Source organism: Grus americana, chromosome 3 (assembly GCF_028858705.1).
Source record: "Grus americana isolate bGruAme1 chromosome 3, bGruAme1.mat, whole genome shotgun sequence".
NCBI classification, from domain to species: Eukaryota; Metazoa; Chordata; class Aves; order Gruiformes; family Gruidae; genus Grus; species Grus americana.
The window spans coordinates 50,074,025-50,097,771 of NC_072854.1; the positions used below are offsets into that span (position 1 = coordinate 50,074,025).

The 23,747-nt window shown below is 38.9% G+C and overlaps 1 protein-coding gene across 1 annotated transcript in view; it reads right to left on the reverse strand.

Moving 5' to 3' along the window:
- The window catches only part of SEC63 (SEC63 homolog, protein translocation regulator), a 63,474-nt gene that overhangs the window by 21,675 nt on the left and 18,052 nt on the right, over positions 1-23,747 (reverse strand). The window contains exons 2-10 of the mRNA XM_054819821.1: positions 22,421-22,520; positions 21,478-21,592; positions 16,555-16,667; positions 13,580-13,641; positions 10,001-10,059; positions 9,199-9,249; positions 5,515-5,623; positions 2,869-2,963; positions 46-178 (exon numbers count right to left, since the gene is read on the reverse strand). Coding sequence (XP_054675796.1) covers positions 46-178; positions 2,869-2,963; positions 5,515-5,623; positions 9,199-9,249; positions 10,001-10,059; positions 13,580-13,641; positions 16,555-16,667; positions 21,478-21,592; positions 22,421-22,520 — 837 coding nt within the window. The remainder of the gene's footprint in view (positions 1-45; positions 179-2,868; positions 2,964-5,514; positions 5,624-9,198; positions 9,250-10,000; positions 10,060-13,579; positions 13,642-16,554; positions 16,668-21,477; positions 21,593-22,420; positions 22,521-23,747) is intronic.

Genomic DNA, 23,747 nt, shown 5'->3' on the forward strand with positions numbered 1-23,747 from the left:
GTTGCTCCATTTCCAACAATATCCGATTAGAGGAGAAGCTATTACCTTCTTCAAGGACCTCAGGAACTTTCATCCTGGCAAGATGAGTCAACAGCAGAACTCTGGCTTTCAGGCTGTACGGGCAGGTGAGTGGAGGCTCATTCTTCTTCAGATTTATGCCACCGATTTCTCTGATCAGCTAAAATAAAATAGTTAAGCACAAATAGGTATTTTGGTGCTAAGGAGGAACAAATACAGGAGGAGAACAGTTTACAAGGACAATAAGTTGCATTCACAAAAGCAAGCCTTTAAGTAACTTTTCCCTGTAAAGTCCTGTAGAGATGAACATCAGCCATTTTTATTTATAACGCAGCTCCAGAAAGTCAAAAAGTGTCTTCAAATGCCTTATTTCAATGTGTGAGTAAGGGGGGAAGTAAAGATTTGCACACAAAGAAACTTGCCTTGAACAACACTGAGTAAATTTGTACTGATAAATATTTTTTAAAATCCAATTTTATTGTCAAGGTTTACTAGATTCAACCATATTTCTAAGGTATTTATATTAAACCCAATACGCACCAGCAACAGAATCACCCATCTAAGACCCAACCAACTTCCTCAGAAATAGTCTCAGGTAAAGGCAGGTTATAAGCCTGAACTCCCTGGTAGGCTGAAGATCAAGTATTTTAACTTATAAACAGCACCAACTTGAAAAAAACCCATGGTGTTTTTATTCAGGATGACCTCCCTTGATCCTGACTAGACCAAGATGTATAGCTCAAACAGGTCTCTCTCACCCGAATTTGTTGAACACCCTGGAGGAAGAGGCTGCAAAGCTGAGTAACAGAAGCTCACGGTTTATAAGAATCAATACATGGCCCAGAAGTTTCACTGTTTAGGTTAACAAGTCATCCGAGGAGAGATTGAGGTTCCAAAATCTCCAGCCACAAAGAGAAATTAGGCTATCAACACAGCCAGGTTACACTGACCTTTGACAAGTCTTTCCCTACACTTGAAAAAAGATCTTCTAACAAAGAGATCCTTATAAGCACATCTTTGTATACCACCAGACTATGACAACTAAAACTTTGATAAGAAAACTTTTTTATAAAAGTATCGATACTGGGTTTATGATAAAACAGTGAAATAAAAATGGGAACAATGATTGTGGCCCCAAAAGCAAAATACACTAACAAAAATTATTAGCAATATCCTTCTGTATTGATGCTTTGGAGACTTGTACTGTCATATACTCAGAAGGAAAAAAAAATAGAATGCAGATGACACTGATTACTGGAGCTTTAGAAATGGAACAAAATCCAATAGTATAAAAATGCAAGGTCATGCACTTGTATACTAACAAGAACAGCAGCTCAAAGACGGGAGCTTGTTAGCTGGAAAATGGAGATATATAAGACAAGAGAAATCCAGAAAAGTTAGCAATCCCACACTAGCGGTATTAAATCCTCACATGAAACAGTTGTAGAAAACAGTATGTTGAAACTTACTCCCTGCAGAAATACAGGAATAGTAGTGCCACTAAGGCACTGCTAAGACTTAACGTGGAATACTGTGGACAATTCTGAGCAGATAAAATCAAAAACAATGTAAAATTTAAGAACATATCAACTGGGAACAGTACCCCATTCAGCACTAACTGTATGAGGGAAACGAAGAGCCTTTCAGGAAAGAGGGGATTAAAAGACAGCAGCTTTTCTAGTTGAGCAAAATGAAGAAAAAAAGAGAAGAAATGGGCTATTACCTCTGTCTATAAATGCATTAAGGATATACATAGCAAGAATCATTTAGACCCAAGAATAATAATGATAAAAAACCATGGCTATAAATTGGTCACAAACAAGACTCCTAACCACTAGAACAGCAAGTTCTGGAACAGCCTCTCAGTAGGATATGGTTACAGGAGGCCTGACTGCATTTTAAATAAAGAATGATTAAATGTAAAGGGCTTGCACAATGCCAATGCTTGCAACAGCACAGGAAAAGAACTGGTGATCAAGATGATCTTTCCCAGTCGTGTGCTCCCACAGCTGAAAAACTTCACCTAACCACAATTCCAGCTCCTTCTCAAAGTCCACAAGATGACAAAGAATTTGTAAGAGAGACAAAAGACAAGAGATAGCTCAGTCTATTTTCTTTATGTTTACAACTTGAAAATTGAACTGCGTGCATGCAAAGGTTAAATCATTGAGACTGTTCCCCCTCATTTTGCAAACTTGAAACATTTTCATTCCAGCATTTTGTATACTGTGCTTTAAACTTCTTAAAACCAAAGTACTAGTTTCTGATAAATAAGATTTCCTAAAACTCTGCTAGCAATAATTATTTGCCACAGTATGCTTTATGGCATCTCTGTTGGGAAGACTGTGTGGAAATGAAAATAAAAGGCAACCAGAGGCGAACAGACATTCATGGAGGATTCTTTATAATATTTAAAGACATTATCAATTCAGACATCAGATAATAATTTTATTTTAGTATTAACATATTTAAATCATTAACAAAGATCTAGTTAAAAGAACTTTATCAAATGGTGATCATCTCATCTCAATACTCAAAATTGATAAGGACTGACACTTTAATTCCCTATTTAGTTTACCCCTCCACAAAAACCCAACTCAGCAGTCTATATACTAAACTGATTCAATTTAAGCTAAGTATTATCACCAATTAACGTTATCTTTTCTTAAAAAAAATAATAAAAAAATCAAGTCTAGCTTCTAATTCCTATTTCTGAAGAGATACAGTTGCATCTCAACAAAATCAATGCCTTGAAAACTTGAACTCTGTCAGCTGGTTGCCCAGAAGTGCCATCTCCCTCTTCCCTTGAAGGGGCCAGTTATTTATAAAACATCTCTTGATATAACTAACCTGTGGTATCTGAATGTTGTCTGCTGGTCTGCTCGTAGCATCTTTATTGTACTGAGGATCAAATTCGGATGCCCCTGCTAAAACCATGATCAGCCCTGCAAAGATAATTGGAGGCAGACAGAGAAAACGTCAGCAACATCCTATGCCACTGAATGATTTCTACAGAACCCTCACCCTTAAAACTTATTCCCACTCTTCCCCCAACGACCATGAATATCCATGTTCTCCATTTAGTGGACCAGTTACTACTGCCACAGGGCAAAGGAGGCAAGAACCAATGCCTGGCACAAGACAAAAGAGATTGCTCAAGGCTCCATTTTGCATGGCATCAAGCCTGGCATTTGATTCTAAATGTCTTCACAAAAACGTAGTTAGACTTCGTTAGGACTGGCAGATGTCACTGCACAGCAGTTTGGTTACTTCTGCATGCCCACAGAACCATTCCTCTCAGCAATTCACGTGCCTGCAGCTGCATCACAACGTGCGTACTGGAGGGGGGGGTGGGAAAGATAAAATTGTAATTCAATTTTCTGTTCAGTCAGCATTGGAAATTTACTGAAAAATTTTCTTTTAATTATTAGAAAAGCAGTTCAATAAATACCCCAGCAAACAAATCCCATGGAGATGATGGGCTGCTCTTTTCCTAATGTGATTAGAAAAATCCATACTACCTCAAAACATTCTGTTCTGTAATTAAGACCTACATAACGGGGTATTTCAGCCCCTTATGAGCTTTCTGCTCACGAACATATCAGACTCCTCAGCCAGAGACAATAACAGAAAGCTCACATCATCATTTGCTCCAGGTTAAAATAACATTTTCAGCAATAGTTATTCAAGCTTCATTCCTAAATTTTAGGCAAGTTCTCTTCTGAGCAAGACAAAGTTATTTTTGCCTACTTGCAGTGCTCAGTGAATTCCACCTACTAACAATTAGCCAAGTTCCCTGAGCATCAATTTTCATTTCCATTCCTGATTATGTATTTACTTCCCGAGCAGAGCATATGGAAGTTTCAGACAACTATAAAAACTTTCCTATTATTTAAGATCCACAACAGTGTATCATCAAGAAAGGAAGTTTTTTAAACTCCTTTGTCCTGAAACCTAGAAAAATATGTAACACAAGGCAAGTCATGCAGCTTTGTCTCACCATTTCCCTAGCCTGGTTTGATTACATCTGCTCACACCTGAGCTTTGAGTTTTCACCCTGGCACCTCACACCACTGTGGAATGCACAATCAAGCAGAAGCCGTACCTAATCACTGTGTGATTTGTCTAAGCCATCTCAGTTGCACCTCATTTTTCATTCAGACTGTATAACAGCCCTCAGTGGAAATAACTGACCTGCCTCTGACCTCAGGACACCCTGAAAGTGTTAAGTCCTTAAATAAGGCCACTTAAACTTAGGGTTAACTTTTTAAGCCATCAGTAGGAGAGACAAGGCAAGCCTCAAAGCTATGGTTCTGAGCAAGGTTCAACATGAACCAATCTACTGTTGACAACAAGTTTGGAGAAAGAAGAGAACGGGTTTGCAGTGATCTCCTGTAACTGCTAAAGAGGTCTCACCTACTCTCCCATTTCTCCTTTCACACATAGCAGTTCGGAGGGGGGAAAAAAAGATTAACAGTATGACAAGGTGGAGAGCTTAAATTGGTCTAAATTAATCCCACACACAAATCCCTTTGTGCTATGACTAGGAAGTGAACCTATCTCTGTACTCTCTTATGTCCTAGACCTCTTGGATTATCTGTGAAGCATTTCTGTTCAGTAGGAAAAGGAACATATCAAAAGTGGATGCTCCCAGCAATCTTCCAGCAAATCTAAAGCTGAACAACAGTGCAATTCAAAGGAGTACAATATATTTATGACCCCTTTTTGAGGTGGTTTGGGGTTTTTTTATTGTTTTATTCTGCTTTTCAATTGCTGTGAGCATGCAATGTAGTAAAATCCAATCTAGGACTGAGTAGTACCATGCTAATTCTTCAGGCCCACCCCAGCCTCCAAACTGAAAGACCTGCACCTGAGGATATCGTAGACCAAGATAAAGTCCAACATAATGCATCTACAGATTTCCCCAGAAAATGATTTGTTTTTTTTTTTTCTTTAAAAGTGAGCAGACAAGAAGAATAAGTATATGAAAAACTATAAAAGAGTAACAAAGTAACATGAAATTGATAGGGAGCAAAATTTTTAAATTTTTTAAAATTTTTAAAAATTTAGCTGTAACATAACAAGTAAGACTAGAGTACCAGTAATGCTGTTTCATCCTTTGGCAATATTAAAAAAAAAAAAATTGTGACAGCCCCTAGAAAATTCCCAAAGCCCATGTTGTTACACCAACAGAACACTCCTAATGGCCACGTAACAACTCAGGACTACAGGCAGGTCAGCATCTGTTTTTCCCAACATACAATATCCTTTTTTTATAGACTGATGTAGATATAGATCTAATTCCCTCTCCCAAACAGCTACGTCTTCTTACAGAGTACTCTTCACCTGCAACAAAATGAAGTTTGTAAAAAAATTCTCAAAGAACCAGAAACATTATTTTAGTCTAACAAAGGCTTATGAAGCAGAAGTATTTTAACATCAGCAGATCAACATTTCAGATGAACACATCAACCTTTCAAAATGCCTTTTACTTACGTTTCATGTCCATGTTCCGTGTTTTATAGACAAAATATGTATATATTTGAGTTGTCCGAATAAGAATCTGATCGCCACTATATCGTATTGATCGGTACCACCAGGAACCCTGAGATATTTAACAAGAACAAAATTATGTCAGCTGTGATGAAGCACAGAAACAGCTATGCTGGATCACTTCATATCTGTTCACAACCTGGTAACTCAGCCCAATGATTTTACTTATGTCAAGGTCAACTGAATTTCAAAAAGGAGAAGGAAACAAAATCTTTACCAACACAAATTTTAAAAGCACACCAATATATTCATCTAGGAGAATCTAATCCTAAAAATGTTTAGATTATCTCTAGCCTAGAGAATTCCCCCCAACACACACACACACTGCTTTGTTTTATTTTTGGTGGTGTTTTATTGAACCCAATAAACAGTAAATACACTCTATTTACCACTTTCTATATACTTGGTAACACCTGACTGCAACACAGCATTCAAGTCAAACTCAGGCAGACTAAGGTCAAACCAGGAACAAAATAAGACATTTCTTTCATTGCAAAAATTAATTTAAGTCACCTAATCAGAAAATGCTTTTGGATGTGCTCCAGTGCCCTTGCTGCGAATTTTCAGAATTAAGACATACACCTTCAGGTTGACAGAAAAACTTTTCCAAATCTTCAGAAACACAATAATTCCCTCGTCAGCATTACACTTGTGACTTCAAATTATAGGACTCACTGTACAGCGATGATACTCTATGTTTTAAGAAAAGTGGTGTGCTGGGTTATAAACTGCAGTCAGTTCATTAAACTCCTCCTCATAAGCAAAGCTCATCAGAATGAAAAAAAATATCCAAGATGTATCTCAATCTATTGCAAAGTTTATCCCAAGGGAAAAGTAACAAGCAGTAAAGTAGTAACTCATGCTTACTACTATGCATTTAATAAGTAATAGTGTAAATTCCCCTACCACAGCAAGAACTCTGCAGTTTACTTAACTATTTGGGAAATGCTCTAGGACTGGCTCCCCACAAACACTTTTTTTTCTTTTTTTTTTTTTTTTTTTAATAAATAGGTTTGATCCTTCCACAAATAGATGAACCCTGACACAAAGTAGTACACAACTATAAGTTTTTCTGCAGACAAAATGAGATTATAATCCCATAGCTATCAAGTTTTTTCTAATAAAAATATAACTACAGCTAGTCCAAATATAAATGAAAGAGGTTGCCCTAACTGCTTTTGCAGATACAGCTTGTCTCTCTCGCCTCATATACAGAACACTATTTAGATCAGTGGAGGTCTAGGAAGAACCATGTATCAGTATTTTCCTTTTTTGTTGATCTAGATTCAAAGGGTGGAACTAGCCTTACTTTATTTTAGATGCCTATCTCAGATATAGGATGACTACACTGTAGTTAGCTTCAGCTTCTTTATTGATTCGTAAAAGAGAAACAGGGCCATTAAAGGCATGAATCATCTTGAGTGTCTACTTTAGAATGAAATGATAAAATAACTTGCTCCGTGAAAATGACTATTCCTCTTGACTGATTGTAAAAGAAATTCACAGCAACAAGTCTGAATGCAGAAGTCTACATCTGGTACAGGGGCAAGAGGCAGCAGATTACTTTTTCCTCTGCTCAGGACATTTCTTCATAACAACAGAAAGGATGTTTACTTTCACTGATGCTATGATAAACCTGGTATGAATCACTAAAAGTACACGTACACAAAAAAGCATCAATAGACACCAACTGAAACCTAAAAGGAAAGACAGGAAAAATATGTAGACATTGTACCCCAGATTTTAGGCTTATTCAACTATTTGTTGAAATTGCCACATCTAATTTTCTACATTAAATCTTCAATAATTCAGAAAGACTCTCACAGAGGAGGGATAAATGCCTGGCTGAGCCTCTGCACACAGAAATGCAAGCAGTTGCCAAGAGCCCAGGATACTTTCTTGTGTTGGGTTTGTGTGGTAAGGTTTTGGTAGCGGGGGGGGCTACAGGGGTGGCTTCTGTGAGAAGCTGCTAGAAGCTTCCCCTGTGTCTGACAGAGCCAATGCCAGCCGGCTCCAAGACGGACCCACTGCTGGCCAAGGCCAAGCCAATCAGCGCCTCTGTGATAACATATTTAAGAAGAAGAAAAACACTTAGAGAGAGAGAGCTTTTGCAGCTGGAGAGAGGAGTGAGAAGATGTAAGAAACTCTGCAGACACCAAGGTCAGTGCAGATGGAGGGGGAGGAGGTGCTCCAGGCACCGGAGCAGAGATCCCCCTGCAGCCCGTGGTGAAGACCATGGTGAAGCAGGCTGTCCCCCTGCAGCCCATGGAGGAAGGATGAGGGGGTGTAGAGATTCCACCTGCAGCCCGTGGAGGACCCCACGCCGGAGCAGGTGGAGGCACCTGAAGGAGGCTGTGGCCCCGTGGGAAGCCCACGCTGGAGCAAGTTCCTGGCCGGACCGGTGGACCTGTGGAGAGGGGAGCCCACGCCAGGGCAGGTTTGCTGGCAGGACTTGTGACCCCGTGGGGGACCCCACGCTGGAGCAGTTTGCTCCTGAAGGTCTGCACCCCGTGAGAGGGACTCCATGCTGGAGCAGGGGAACGATGAGAGGAGTCCTCCCCCTGAGGATGAAGAAGCAGCAGAAACACCGTGAGATGAACTGACCGTAACCCCCATTCCCCGTCCCCCTGTGCCGCTGAGGGGGGGGGAAGGTTGAAGCCGGGAGTGAAGTTGAGCCCGGGAAGATGGGAGGGGTGGGGGGAGGTGTTTTAAGATTTGATTTTATTTCTCATTCCTCTACTCTGTTTTGCCTAGTAATAAATCAGATGAATTCCCTCTCTAAGTTCGGTCTGTTTTGCTCGTGACAACAATTAGAGAGTGATCTCTCCCTGTCCTTATCTCGACCTACAAGCATTTCGTTACACCTTTTCTCCCCTGTTTAGTGAATGAGGGGAGTGAGAGAGCGGCTCTGGTGGGCACCTGGCCTTCAGCCAGGGTCAACCCACCACATTTCTCAACTGAAAATCTTCTTCCCAAGAGCATGAAAGTTTCTGGGTGTCAATTTTCTGAGTCTTTCTTCATGCCATCCCCAAACGCATAATCACTGGATAAGCGACATTGTTCAAAAGCAATAGTGTAGGGCAAGCCCAAGCCCTGAAATACCACTCACCTAGCAACTGATTCCTCACACAAAGAAATCTCAAGGGCAGACATCTCATGGTGTACAGAAGATCAATAAAAATTGAAGTTACGAAAACAAAGGCAGCCAGGAAAAACCAAATCAACAACATTGTTCCACATGCAGTAATCATTCTAGTACCACTAGCTACAGACATCTCAGTCTTGGCTCTACAGTAACACCACTGTATCACATCATATTAATTTTCATGTGATGAATGACAGAAGGTAAAAGACAAATTATGTAACTCAGTCTCTAACTCTTGTGATATCTAATATTTTCCCTACGGCCCCCTTTCTTATTGTGCACTGCATTTTTTTGGAAACTCTACAGCAGCTACACTTTTTCCATAATAAAAAAACACCCACCAAAAAAAAAAAAACCCACACCAAACAAAACTCACTTGCTCTCTCCATGAAAGGCAAGAACAGGGAACTTTACTTATGTTTAAGACAGCTTTGTTTACAGCTTGGTTACAGAAGGTAGAATATTCATCAGATAATACTTACCACAACAACCGGAAGAATAACCATAAATGCTAATCCGTATACAAGCAAAACCTAGAGAAAAATTATGAAACATAGTGCATTAGACACTTGAGTTACTTAATACCACTTTAGTTTAATCTTTATTCTAAAATACAGTCAAGTAGTATTACCACAAGCCTACTACAAATTAATGCAAGCTTATTGCATAATATCTGTCATTATTTCTGAAGAAGAACTTACAAGTAATATAATCAGTTGGGCAGTGTTTAAATAAGGAGTATCAGTTTAGTGTAAGTAATCTTTTAAATCATCCACGCATTGTCTCAGGTGGGTTTCTTTAATAATTAAAGAGCTGGCAGCTAAATGGTGATGCAATGGACAGAGATGATTACCGCATTAAAAGAAATCAAGCAGGTAAGCCAAATACCTTAAAGCAACACATGCAACAGAAAGAACATTTACACACTGCATGATTACAGCATCACTAGCAAGCCAAATGGAACTACAGAAATCGAGCAAACAAGCAGTTCTATATGTGTTTCCTTGCAACAGCAAATGCATGCTTTGTAGCAGGGGTGACCAGAGTACAACCTCATCATTATTGCCATGAGATCCTTCTAAGCATATTAATACTTTACTCTTAAAGGTTAGATTTAAGCTACTCCAACACTTTTGACTCCTGAAATTCGCTTCAGATGTACATTTGGACCAAAGTATTATTAACTACATGTTTTGACTAAAATGTGCAGTATTAAGTACAAACATTTTAAGGTGAACACTTGAACGTTCACCTTAAAATCTTGAGCTATGTAAGCTGACTCACCAAAATTGAATTTTTCTGATCCACAATCCAAGCTGGCAAAGCTATCCCGAAGCTTGTAGCTGTAGGATGAAAGAAAAGAAATTCACTATTAAAACAATTCCTTAATATTTTAAGTCTAGTAAACAAACAAAAACCCCAACAAAACCACCAACCCACAAAAAATATTCACGTTTATCACTTTGATATGCAAAATTCTAACAAACTTAGCAAAATCAAAAAACAAATTAGAAATACACTCAAGTATGCAATAAGAAAACAAGACTTTAAATGCAAATCTGAAAAGTCAAAGATTTTAGCTTAACATATTGCAGTGAAATAGATATGCAAGATTTATTAATACACAAAAAGATAAAGATTTCACAGATGCAAAGATTTATGAGCTTTGCCTTGCAGACTTTTCTACAGTTTAAATACATATAGATCAGTAAATACATGAACTGCAAGAAAACTCTTTGAGCACATGAATTTTATGGAGAAAGTTTTATTAGTTTTAACTTTAGGAAAGTGTTCTAAGCTGTACATTGTAAAAATAAAATCCTCTGCCAGTTCAAATTTCTGTGTGATTGGTAAGAAAGAGAAAGGAAAACTTGTCGATTCAAAAGGAGCTAGGCTGCAGAAAACAGAAGATATGATTCTCTAACAGTTACATCAACAGTACACAGATCTGAATACACAATAGCATAAAATAGCTTGTCTTCAGACACTTTAGTAGTAATAAATTAAATTTCACAAACACTACCTATCCCAACACTAGAAGTTCTAGGAAACAAAAAAAAAAAATTTTTACAAATTTCTAAGGCCTGCTTAAAAAAAAAAAGCATGGTTTCCTCAGTACTAGCAGGTATCGATGAGGAGTACTGCCTTAAGTAAGGACAGACTAGAATCCCCTATGTACTTACATATTATTCTGATACTGTCTCCAACAGATTATGACAGCCATCAATTCAGACAGTTGTTCTGCACAAGCCTAACGTGATTTCTACGTAGTTAAATTGGAAACTACTGTCTGCTGAGACTCAAAATTAAACATCTGACCAACCTGACCACACCTCAAGCTTAGGAGTTCAACAGAATAACACCCAGTGAATTTACCACATTAAGTTACAGGAAATGCCCCGCACTGGAGGAGAGTCTGGAGACACTTCCCTACCTACTAATGGTTATGGATTTTTAGAAGAATCTACTAAAAATGTAATGTGCTTTTACTGGTGGTATCAATTCCAGTTTCCCACAATATTTTTGACCTTTAGGATTATAGCTTCAAACTGTTCCAGGAACAGAAGTACTTCAGTACAAAGCTCTTTCTCTTCTGGCCTGAGAGTCTCCTTGCCCCCATCCATGCCCGTTGAGCTGAAGCACTAGCAAATACCAAAGGGACACAGTCTACTAAAACTGCCTTACACTATGAAGAGCGTATCTTTTTACTCGCCAGGTCTCCTTATCTCCTTTTAAACACTCCCCAGATGATTTTGCACATTCAGTATTTTACTTTTAGTAAATGAGCAAGTCATGTCGAAGACATGAAAATCGTGTTTGCCTGCCTCTAACCTCCACGCAGCTTCCGTTGGATACCAAGGAATACTGCTTGCTGTTCCCTTGTGCTGGGCACAGAGGTTGGGATGTACCTCATCGTCTACCACCAGACGTGCTTCACCTCACCCCAGGATATACTTCTATAAGGGACTGTCCCCATTCTTTGACTACATAGAACTAAAAAAAAAAGAGTACATAACTTGGATACAGATTTTTACATTACAAGCGTCTAAATGAAGAGAAGATGAATTTCACTAAATTAGCTCCTCACACTTCAATGTGGAACAAGGTTATAGAATAGAGGATGGGAGAGAGAAAATTTCAGGCTTCTTTCCACCCTTCAAATGAAGCGATGACATGACATCTAGAAGCAAAGCAGAGAACTCCAATTCCACCGTAGTTTGAGTTAGCGTTTCAGAAGAGAGAAGGTTTCACACTCATAGTACGAACTGCTGCCCTACCAAAGAACCATTTCACTTCACCCTTCAGGAATCCAGAGTCCGTGTAAGTTTGTGAAAGCGATCTCTGAGTCAATTACACACAAGGATCTTCGTGCCTTTAAATCCTCAGCTTTTGGCTGAGTTTTCTTCTGAAGTCACAGCTGCAAGTCCAGTCAAGGACACTGACATACTGCCTAACTTGATATCCTATGTCTTGGCAACACTAAGTTAATAGCTTGTGGATGTAAAAAACAGTTTAGTATCCTAGGAAGGGTATTCGTGCATATACTAAGCTAAAATTTTACTGATATTGTGACAGCATTTCTGAAGCAAGATCTTATTTGTATTTTGTAGCTAGAGGGAGACAGTCCTCCTACTTGCCTGGCTAGGAAACCAAGAGAAGCTAAGAGCTGAAAGAAATCTGCTATGCTATAAAACACAGTAGTTAAAGAAACTGAACCACCACCTTAGTCCCTCAGAAATGCCTTTGTCAGACTATTGATTTAGTTGGCATGGTTGGGTTTTTCTGAAGGGAGAGGGAAGAATGTTTCATTGAAACACTGGTTCAGGGGCTGGGTTTTTTTCCCCTTTAATATTAATTTCTCATGTTGGATGAATATAATTCAGAAGAATTTTCAGCACAGAGTTCCCTCACGTGTCATCCTGTAACTTAATTGTGAAGTTGCAAATTCTATTTATTACTTCCAAGCTAGTCTTAACTCATTCCATGTAGATATGTAGTATAACTTAGTCCTGTGAACCGCAGGGCTTCAACAAGCAGATATCTATGGAGGCCTGTCCTAACAGATGGCAGGTTTCCTTTTTGCATGTAATGAGTATCAGAAGCAGCTAGAAATATATGCATATTCTTCCTCACAACTAGTCCACTTGTATAACATCTTTGTGACCATTGTTTAAGTGACTCATGTAACTGCAAATGCGGAGGGAATTATTAACTTTCAGTCTTACATTTTTTTAGTTTGGATCATCTACTGTAAAACTTTAATACACCACCATCAGGATAATTTCCAGCTACCTGCTCAGGAACAATCTACCAGCACAGGGATAATCATCAGGATTCCTCAAGATGAAGGTGGCATAGAGCTATATGCAAACAGCATTGCTTCCAGCAAATGAAAGGCAGATATGCATACAGTATTTAAATACATACATATCCTCATGCACATCCCTTTGAAGTGTGTTTACTGCATTATGGCTAGCTGTTAATTTTTCAACGTACATTTATAGCATCCAATTATAAATACCAAGAAATGTTTAAAATTAGCACGTTTCTCATGACTAATAGTCTATTTTTCTCTTATACCTCCTTTTAATATTGGCCAGTCTCTCCAGATCCTTACTGAAGCTGACCAATTAAAAAAATACTTCTCTTTTTTCCGCAATAAGAAGTTTGAGAAACGTAAAAACAAACTCTTTCCTGCCTTTCCCTCCCACCGCCACCCCAGAGCCAGTTTCACAAGGAAGGAATTGATCACAGGAAAAAGATATTCTAGATATGTTGAGATCCAAGTGCTTCTCACGTTATCAGATATTACACAGCTCAATGCAATGAAGTTACAGGACTTCTATCATTCATAATTGTTACCTTGTGGTCCGTCTGGATTACCAAATTCTTCCCAATTTTTTCGTGATTCTTCATCAGTTAAGCTAGTTTGAAGAAGAGATATTAAGTTAATACGGAAGCACAGAAATTTCTCTAAATCACGAACATACAGAAACTTTAAAATACGGCATTTATACTACCCTTCAGAGATGGTGTGACAAGCTAAACAGCTTCTGCTATTGTTTGTATGAAATCTGATATGAAACAATACTGCTGTATTCCTTCACGATACACAGGTGAATTCTTTTAGCACTCTGACAGCAAATAAAAAAATCAGACATAGAAGGTGCACCCTCACAGTGGAGATGGAACAATCACATTTCCCTTTCATGAGAGTGACTGTATGCCCATCAATGAGCACTTTTCAATGCCAGGTTGCAGTACAGCAAATTTTGAAAGAATTGAAGTTTGAAAACATTATCTTCTTTTTGGAAGGAAGGTGAATATGCAAGATGAGTTGACGCAGCAGAAGCTGTTCATACAGGCTTTTAATTCTCTTATTCTAGACTTTTAGCCTTTGATGTCATGTATGTGTTTGGTTGGTTTTTCCCCTGGAACTCCCTAGTTTCATATTTAAGAAGAGAAATAAATTAAGACACTACTTCCTAAATCTTACAGTTTCTATACCTGTTCTGGAATGACAGTTTCTTGGCAATAATATACCACCTCAAACAGAATACCTGATACTAGAAGGAAGAATACTGCTTTAGGAAACAGAACACCATCCATTCACTATATGGAAGATTTGTGTCTCACGGAAGAAACCTGGGGAACGAGTCAGACATCTCCTGATCATTTCTAAGTCTCACATCTGTTAACAAGCAGACTCATTGAACGGGTAGCTTTTATATTCTTTCAAGACAGCATGGCTTTCATTTACTTCAAGATATGCCTCTGCCACAGCCCTTGTACTAGTGTTTGAAGTATCAATCTGTATCATCAAGCATTTGAGTGCTAGCTTGCAAAGCAAAGAAGCGAGATGTTTCAGGAGTTCAGAAAGCCATACCAGAATATCCTATTGAAGAGACTTTCATAGTGATGCAGATGTGTTTAAGCAGAAAATATGAGCTCAAGAGAGCATGGTGTTGGTTCTCCTTCTCACTTCACCCCAAACAGGACACTCAAACAGTCAGTAAGGTCAAAGACATAGACAACTGACTTAAAAGCAGGTATCACCAACAGGTTCTCTGATGACGTGACCGAGGCAATAAACCCCTGGAACGGAAAAAGGCTCAGAGGGGATGGGCAAGGGCGATGTGCCATGAAGCTCAGACTGACCACAATGACTCACCACAGCTGTGGCAAAGAACCTGTGCGAAGGGGACAGGAGCATGGCCTTTGTTTTAGATTAACACCTGTCAACAGCTGAGTGGATCAACTGGTAGCATAAGCATTTCTGCTTGAGTTCATTAGAAAAGTATGAAGAGTTTGGGAGACTAGCATGGGGGGAATGCATACCTGGCTCAGCCCAATATAGAGTATAAAAACTAGACCACTCACTAGCAAAAGAATTTTGAAGAGAACAATAGGCTCAAGCTAGCTTCAACACACCCATGCCTTCCCAGCACCTGGGGATGCCCAGTGTCGTGACAGTGAGCTCATTAGAGAGACGGTAATAGGAATCACGTTGGTACTGCGATTGAACTGTGTATTGAAATCGCTATATTTTGCTAAGTCTAACTCACAAAATATACTAAAACTACAATGCAAATGTATCACTCCACTAAATCAGAATCATAGAATGGTTTGGGTTGGAAGGGACCTCAAAGATCATCTAGTTCCAACCCCCCTGCCATGGGCAGGGACACCCTCCACTAGACCAGGTTGCCCAAAGCCCCATCCAACCTGGCCCTGAACACTTCCAGGGATGGGGCCTCCACAACCTCTCTGGGCAACCTGTGCCAGTGCCTCACCACTCCAACAGTAAAGGATTTCTTTCTAACATCTAATCTAAATTGACCCTCCTTCAGCTTAAACCCATTACCCCTTGTCCTGTCACTACACTCCCTCATAAACAGTCCCTCACCATCTTTCCTGTAGAAATCACGTGTAACATGAACTGTCTTCAGATAAGTAAATTAGATATTAAACATTACATGCTCCACACATGGAATATCTAACAGAGCCTGGTCAGAGAGCATTGGACTCTGACAGATGATCATTTAGAGTAGTAAATAATATAAAGCTGTATTAACATTCCGTGTATGAACAGCATTACGAAATCCAGACCTGCATCTTGATTATGGAAAAATTCAACAAAGAGGGATTTCCTTTATACTGAATTCTAATATTACACATCATCTCTCAGATTAAAAAAAAAAAGCTATAAGCAGAGGTAAGGCCAAAAAATACTCTAGAGGAAAGGAGGATTCAAGGATTCAGCTTTTAAGAACTACATAGGTAATATGAAACAGTCACTGAGTGAAAAATCAGGACTGCAAGGCAAGTGCAAATGAAGAGGGACGCAGAGGAGCTGAGAGAAAACTGAGTCAGAACCAGAATGAAGTATCTTTGTCGCTACACAGGAACAGAGTTAAAATATTGTCTCTTACTCTTTGGCTTTATCAGTAGGTGAAGTGAACAGCGTATTTATTTTCTAAGCAATGCTTCAGAATTGCTGCGACAGGGTTGGTTGGTTAAAAACCACAACACCCATTTTGTTCTTTGTCATCTTTGAGATTTAATATGTATCGCACTGGAAACATTTTTCCTAGCTGACATGGAAGTTTAATACAAAGATCTAACACTTTACAATATTCTGACAGTTGCTAAACAATTAAGTTATGCTTCCTAACTTGTACAGAAGAAGTATGCACTGAACCAAGACATGTTTTGACCTTCGTTACATATCCAAACGCATTTTCCCTGGCTGCTTAGGTCATCCCTGCTATTACCTTAGAGGCTTCCGTCCCCATAATATCAAGTTCCCATTTTCTGTAGGCAAAAAAGAAACTTACGCTGCATAGGCCTTAGCAATCCTCATGAACATAACTTCATCTCCTCCTTTATCTGGATGGTATTTTAGCGATAGTGCACGGTATTGTTTCTTAATTTCCGATATACTTGCTCCCTTTAAAAGGAAAGTTTTGAGTTTATTAATAATTCCTTAAATCAAATCCATTCTTCCACATCTATATTCTAAAGCACATCATGCAATATTTCTCTGAACCATTCATTGAACTAAAGAATTATGTTCTAATATGATATGATCATGAAACTACATGTACCATTCATGGAAACATGATTATTATTTTTCTAGTAACATTTTTATAGCCATTACATTTTTAAAATAAGTTAGAAGTTACAGTCGAACAAAAAGACATTTAGACGGTTGAGTATTGTTTTTTTCCTGGATTACCTTATTCACCCATCCACAGAAAAAATAAGGCTGCCTTATCTGTTTGACAAATCTTATCTTTTCCTAAATATGCTCATGAATATGAAGAATTCTCACTTGCAATATTCTTCTATTTAAGCAAAGAGTTCATAGATCAGGTATGATGGTTCACTTGCAGCTCGTAGGCAGAAATAAATCTGTCAGTCACCAGGAACAGTGGATTGCCCTGCTGCTTAAGAATGCCTTTGACTAGAATCATCCTACCCATAAATTATTTCAAGCTTCTTGAACAAAGGGAATACATTACCTATACCTGAGAGAGAGATCGATTTTTATTCTACTACAGCAAGTTGTTAAATGCCACCAACGCAACCCCCTATGCATTAACTTTTGGGTCGGACTGTGAACTTCACTGTTCAAGAAAACCCGCAAAGCTTTATAGTAAGTGCAGATAAAGTTTTTCTAGTAAGCTATCTGCTAAGTTTCACAGAACCATTACCATAGGACTCTTCAACATTTTGTGGTAGAGAGTCCTAGCATGCTGACCTTAACTGCATAATAAACACACAAGAAGTTATTTAAATTACAGTACTGTTTCAATAAATTTAAACCAGAAATTAAACTACCCTGAGGCTTCAGTTGCTGTTACTTTATCTCTGTATGATGTGTCTATCATTTTCCAACAGCATGCCTGCCTCATTTAATGCGCAGGATGAATTTACTCCTTAAGTTAGACTTCAGCTAAAAACAGCCATTTCAAGACTAGATGAAGAATGCCACATGAGTAGCAGAAGCTGGGAAGTGGAGTGGGGGGCAGGGAGGGAAATCAAGTTGGTGGAGAAGAAGAGAAGGGTTTTCATGGTTCATATGAATGCTGCCCATAAGATAAAAAAAAAATTCAGATTTTTTTTTCTCTCTGTGCCACGGAGGTTGCATGTGATCCCTGGTAAGTTGATGACAAACTCTGCATCTATCATTAATTGCTTACTCCTCATTTTCAAAAGCTAGGCTACAGAGGACAGTTGGTGTCAATCAGCACTCTGCTTGCAACACAGAGCTTCCCTATATTAACTAGTTACAAAAAAACTAAGGCCCCAATTGTCTTACTTAAAGAATCCAAAATTATTCTAAATTTTGAGCTTCATCTTTCTGCCTTGGATCCCACTTGTAAAATGGCAGTAAGGATACTTATTGAATAAATCAGTAATACTGAGTGCCTTATGTATTAGTGAATTTAAGTGATGCACTCCAAAAAGAGCTATTCTATGTTCAAAGTGCTGCTATTTTATACAAAATAAGGTGCATGTACATTATCTGACTTTGTCCATGCTGTGGTTTTCATCTGGAGAAAAAAGCCCCTTGTTATAAGCTGGTATGCTAACATAAGATTAAAAAAAAAAAAATCTTGGCTGCAGGGTGAATGTAAAAAAAACCCAAATGAATTATTGTGTACCAAACCTTTCAAGAGCTTGTCTGCACCCCCTTTTTCTTTTCTTTTTAGGTCTAGGGGTTTGGGGTTTTTTTAAAAGCAACATTTCTATTATCTAACAACACTTCAACATCTGTATCACTTCAACATCAGCAGGGCTGGCAATGACTCTAAAGGTTCCACTTGAACGGTAACAGAAGAAAGCTGTTAACTTTCATGTAGTCCAAACTAGAACGTTTTTCAAGGGGATTTAATAGACATCATCTGATAGCACAGAAATACAAAAACCAAACACACTGTGAAGTCTTGGACTCTATTTTGAACCCTACTTCAACTGCTCTATCTTCACACCCATCTCTTCATCCCCCTTGTAACATCTCTGGCTTGAATTCAACTTGTCCTTATGACAATATGTTCCATCCCTCTATCCGTTCTCAGAGCATTCCAGTATCGGTTTCTTTGGCTGAATAAGTTGCACGTGTCTTGAGCATGCGTACAACTTTTAGTGAATAAATATTAAGTTACAATTCACTACATACATACTTTTTTCCCCTCAGGGTTGTTACTTGTAGAAATTTGCCAAAGATGACAAAAGAAAATCCTCTGATAACCTAATCCCTAGCACGATTTGTTTAACCAAAGTTAACCTTGATACATGAACACTTAAACTGCACAGTTCAAAAAGATACCATTCAATAGTAAAAATTTATCTTCGTCCTGTGCGTCAGTGAGAGAACTTAGGTCAGCAATCAGTCATTCACAGAGGAACTGAGCAGAGGTTGAATTTAAATAACTTGCCTCCACACAGGACAGGCAGGTCTTGTTCTACCTGTCTAGCTAGAAACAGGCAGGAGTCTACTTTTCTGCTGTAATGGCTTTCTTAGCATAGAAAAGCCGTACCAGTGATGTCTAGCCTTATGCCGACAAGCCACATCATTAATGGCAAGAAATGTATTTGTTAGCGTTCATACACATAGTAAGCTCTCCCACACTAACAATATACATCAAGTTAAACCAAAGCAGTTACATTCAAAGTTCTTCCATATTTCTGTGCTGAGCTGTATCCACAGTGTATTTCCTTAGACTGAAGAGTAAAACATACCTCAGACTTCAGAACTGAAAAAATGACTCTACTGTTATTCAAAAGAACAGCTTTGTATCAGGAAATAATTACCATAAGCAGAGAATTTGCTCGAGGTATTGTGGTTAAGATGAATTGAAAAGAGTTTGACAAAACTAAATAAGAGTTTAAGAGATGTCCAGAAGGTCTATTTGTCTCCTCAGGATATATAACTTTTTATACCCATTTTGAATCAGACCTTCAATATAAGTGAAGCACTGCATCTGTTTTCTAGATAAACACTACATCTTTTTTTTCCCCTAGTTTAATAAACCAATTGGCTGGTAACACTATATAGAATTTATTGTTTGCGTTCACAGATGCAACTGAGATTCAAAGTAACCTTTACTACATCAAAACGTGCATCACCAACACCCTTTAGTGAAACCTTTCATTTACCAGAGAAATATTGCTGTGCAACATCTGTAAATCACATTAATCCATATTCTTGTTTATACAGTTGTGTTGGGTTCGCATGGCAAGGTTTTGGTAGCAGGGGAGGCTACAGGGGTGGCTTCTGTGAGAAGCTGCTAGAAGCTCCCCCTGTGTCTGATAGAGCCAATGCCAGCCGGCTCCAAGACGGACCTGCTGCTGGCCAAGGCCAAGCCAATCAGCGCCTCTGTGATAACATATTTAAGAAGGAAAAAAAACAAGCTAGGGAGAGCTTTTGCAGCCGGAGAGAGGAGTGAGAAGATGTAAGAAACTCTGCAGACACCAAGGTCAGTGCAGAAGGAGGGGCAGGAGGTGCTCCAGGCGCCGGAGCAGAGATCCCCCTGCAGCCTGTGGTGAAGACCATGGTGAAGCAGGCTGTCCCCCTGCAGCCCATGGAGGAAGGATGAGGGGGTGTAGAGATTCCACCTGCAGCCCGTGGAGGACCCCACGCCGGAGCAGGTGGAGGCACCTGAAGGAGACTGTGACCCCATGGGAAGCCCACGCTGGAGCAAGCTCCTGGCAGGACCTGTGGCCCTGTGGAGAGAGGAGCCCACGCCAGAGCAGGTTTGCTGGCAGGACTTGTGACCCCGTGGGGGACCCACGCTGGAGCAGTCTGCTCCTGAAGGTCTGCACCCCATGGAAGAGACCCACGCTACAGCAGTTCGTGAAGGACTGTAGCCCGTGGGAAGGACTCATGTTGGAGAAGTTCATGAAGGACTGGCTCCCGTGAGAGGGACTCCATGTTGGAGCAGGGGAACGATGAGAGGAGTCCTCCCCCTGAGGATGAAGAAGCAGCAGAAACACCGTGAGATGAACTGACCGTAACCCCCATTCCCCGTCCCCCTGTGCCGCTGAGGGGGGGTGGAGGTTGAAGCCAGGGGTGAAGTTGAGCCTGGGAAGATGGGAGGGGTGGAGGGAGGTGGTTTAAGGTTTGATTTTATTTCTCATTCCTCTACTCTGTTTTGCTTGGTAATAAATTAGATTAATTCCCTCTCTAAGTTTGGTCTGTTTTGCTTGTGACAATAATTAGTGAGTGATCTCTCCCTGTCATCTGAACCCATAAGCTTTTCATTACACTTTTTCTCCCCTGTCTAGTGAACGAGGGGAGTGATAAAGCGGCTCTGGTGGGCACCTGGCCCCCAGCCAGGGTCAACCCACCACAACAGTTTATTCAGCAGCATCCCTAAAAATGGCTATTGAGAGGATTTTCACAGGGCATACAAAGCAGAATGACTTATTTGTTTTCCTGCACTAAGTGAGAAAACAACATCAGAGTAAGATTCAAAACAGATTAAAACACCTACCTCACTATATTAAGAAAATCATTAGAATTTTGAAGGAGTTAGATACAGAAGTTATAAATTAGTACAGATATAGGCAAAGAATTTCTAACTACTGACTTTACAACATGCAGCAGCAACTTTCAGGTGCTAAAAAAGGAACAAAACCACTAGATACAGTCACTGAAGTTAACTTTTTTATTTCAAGTCTTAAATTTGACATCTAGACACAGAATATACAGCTATAGTAGTACGGACTAGCAAAAAGATGCTATTACTTACAGGATCCAAATGTAAAACTTCATAAGGGTTGTATTCTTGATACTCTCGGTCCGTTTTGGAAACTTTGTATGCAAGAAACAAAAATAATGCCCAGCCAGCAAGGAGGACTATTTTCCTGTTTGGAAGAAAGAATTTTTTTAAATGTACAAATCCAACAGCTCTAGTATAATTCTACAAATAACATAAGAAGTCATTTGATATCAGTCTTCAAGAAACATGAAAGCCATTTTAAAGCAGGTATGAGTATTTCAGTTTTAACACCACCTTTGACACAGATGAGACAGCTGCTCTAACTTCTAATTAATTTCTTTTCTTTTTTTAACAAAGGCAAGCAACTATCAACAAAGACTCTTCCCATTCTTTAACTGTCTGTCCTCAGCAGGTATACAATAGTATTTCCTATTTTCAAAGGATGACTTTAACCTGATCCTAGACAAAGTCAATGTTAAAAAAAAACAAAAAGCTGAAACAGAAAGCAAAATATTTTGAGAGTGGCAGTAACAAACAAAGAACTGAAGGATATAAAACCATCAACTTCGAACATACAAATTATTACTGTGGTATATTTGAATACATATGTTTATGTATTAAATATTTAAATCAAAAGACATTGCTAGCACCACTAATTTCAGTGAGGGGGGATTATTTTTTGGAACAAAAATGCATTGTTTACTTATTTATTAGTGCCGAGGTTCACTGGTTTCGTTTAGCAGATATTTGATAAAGGACAAACAGCATCCATCTTGTTTTCAAGCCCTATTAGATAATAATGATTAACTATTAATTATTCAAATATAGCAGATTGCAAATGTCTCTTCAGTGACACAAAAGCCATTATTATATAACTAATTCCAGCTGCTTTGATTACAAAAAAGTATTTTTTATAAAAATAAAAGTGTAGGAATTGCTTCAATGGAAAGTCATGCAAATGAAATATACTTACTTTACTGTAGGAATTATGTTTTGTTGTGGTTTTAACAGTCGCAAACGATACCACAAGCATCTTCCATATACATTTCTTATATTCTTTAATCTAATTTGCTCTATAAAAAACAAAGAGAAAGATTGTGATTAATCAAGCTGACAAAAAGCAGAACACCACACATGCTCACTTTATCCTGGAGTAGGCAGTACAAGGTCAGCTGGAGGACTAACAAAAGGTCCAGCAATATTGGAGGAAAGAATGGTTTTTATCCTTTGAAGTGAAACTGCACATCCATAAACATAAGAAATTGGTCAGATTATTCTCCGCTGCCTAAAAGGAAACCATTCTATTTTCCGCATGCCAAACAGCAACCATCACTTGTGAACCCAGCCTTTGCCTGGCTAATGTGCACCTGTAAATTTTACTTCTGCTATTTAATACTCAATTCCAACAAGTCTCCCATTTCAGTATATCAGCTACTGTGTGCAGGAAAAACACACTAAAACTCTAACCTACATGCAAAATGGTGTTTGTATAACACTAAAGAGAGCAGCCAGAGCAACAGCTACTTCCTCAATTCAAAATATGATGCATTTATAAGTTGCCTTCATTTAGGTTTTTCATGTTGAAAAGGAAGGAAGAGTAAGATAATAGCTATTTGTAAACACATAGCTCAGTAATAAGGGCCCTTGGCAAGAGAGTATATGCATTAACAACGAGCTAGCCAACAAGATTTCCTTCCATGTCCTTCCAGGAGAGGATGGGGCTTGAAGGAAATTGTATTTATACTGTCAACACTACCATGACAAGGCATGGAAGCTCTCTTCAACAGAGTTTTAGTTGTATTTCAGAGTTAATCAAGACCAAATTAGTCTTGGCCAAAGAAGTCTCTTACGCTAAGAGAAACACTATGGAAAGCAAATAGCTTGTACAGAATTTCTGTAAGCACTGAAATTGTGTTATAAAGTGACTTCAATCCTGTTTATCTTTTATGTAACTTGTCCATCCATAGACTACGCAGTCTGACCTGCAACACTTCTGAAGTGAGGAGATCACTGTAATTACCTTACCTGCAAAAGAACAAGACCACGTGGCTCTTTATCAGACTAAAGGAGAAAGAATTAAGAGGAAAAAAATTCATCCTGTCTCAATGCATTTAGATATTACGGGTGAACAAAGTGCCTAAATTTGCCAATTTAAAAGAAGTTTGTGAATTATCTAAATGCAGAGACTATATTAACAGCTTGGATCCAAAGAACATGTCAATCCCATCCTAAAAAGTCTTAAATCTCAACTTTGCACTTTTAGTTGAGGACATCATCTTGTTAAAATAGCAGTTATGATA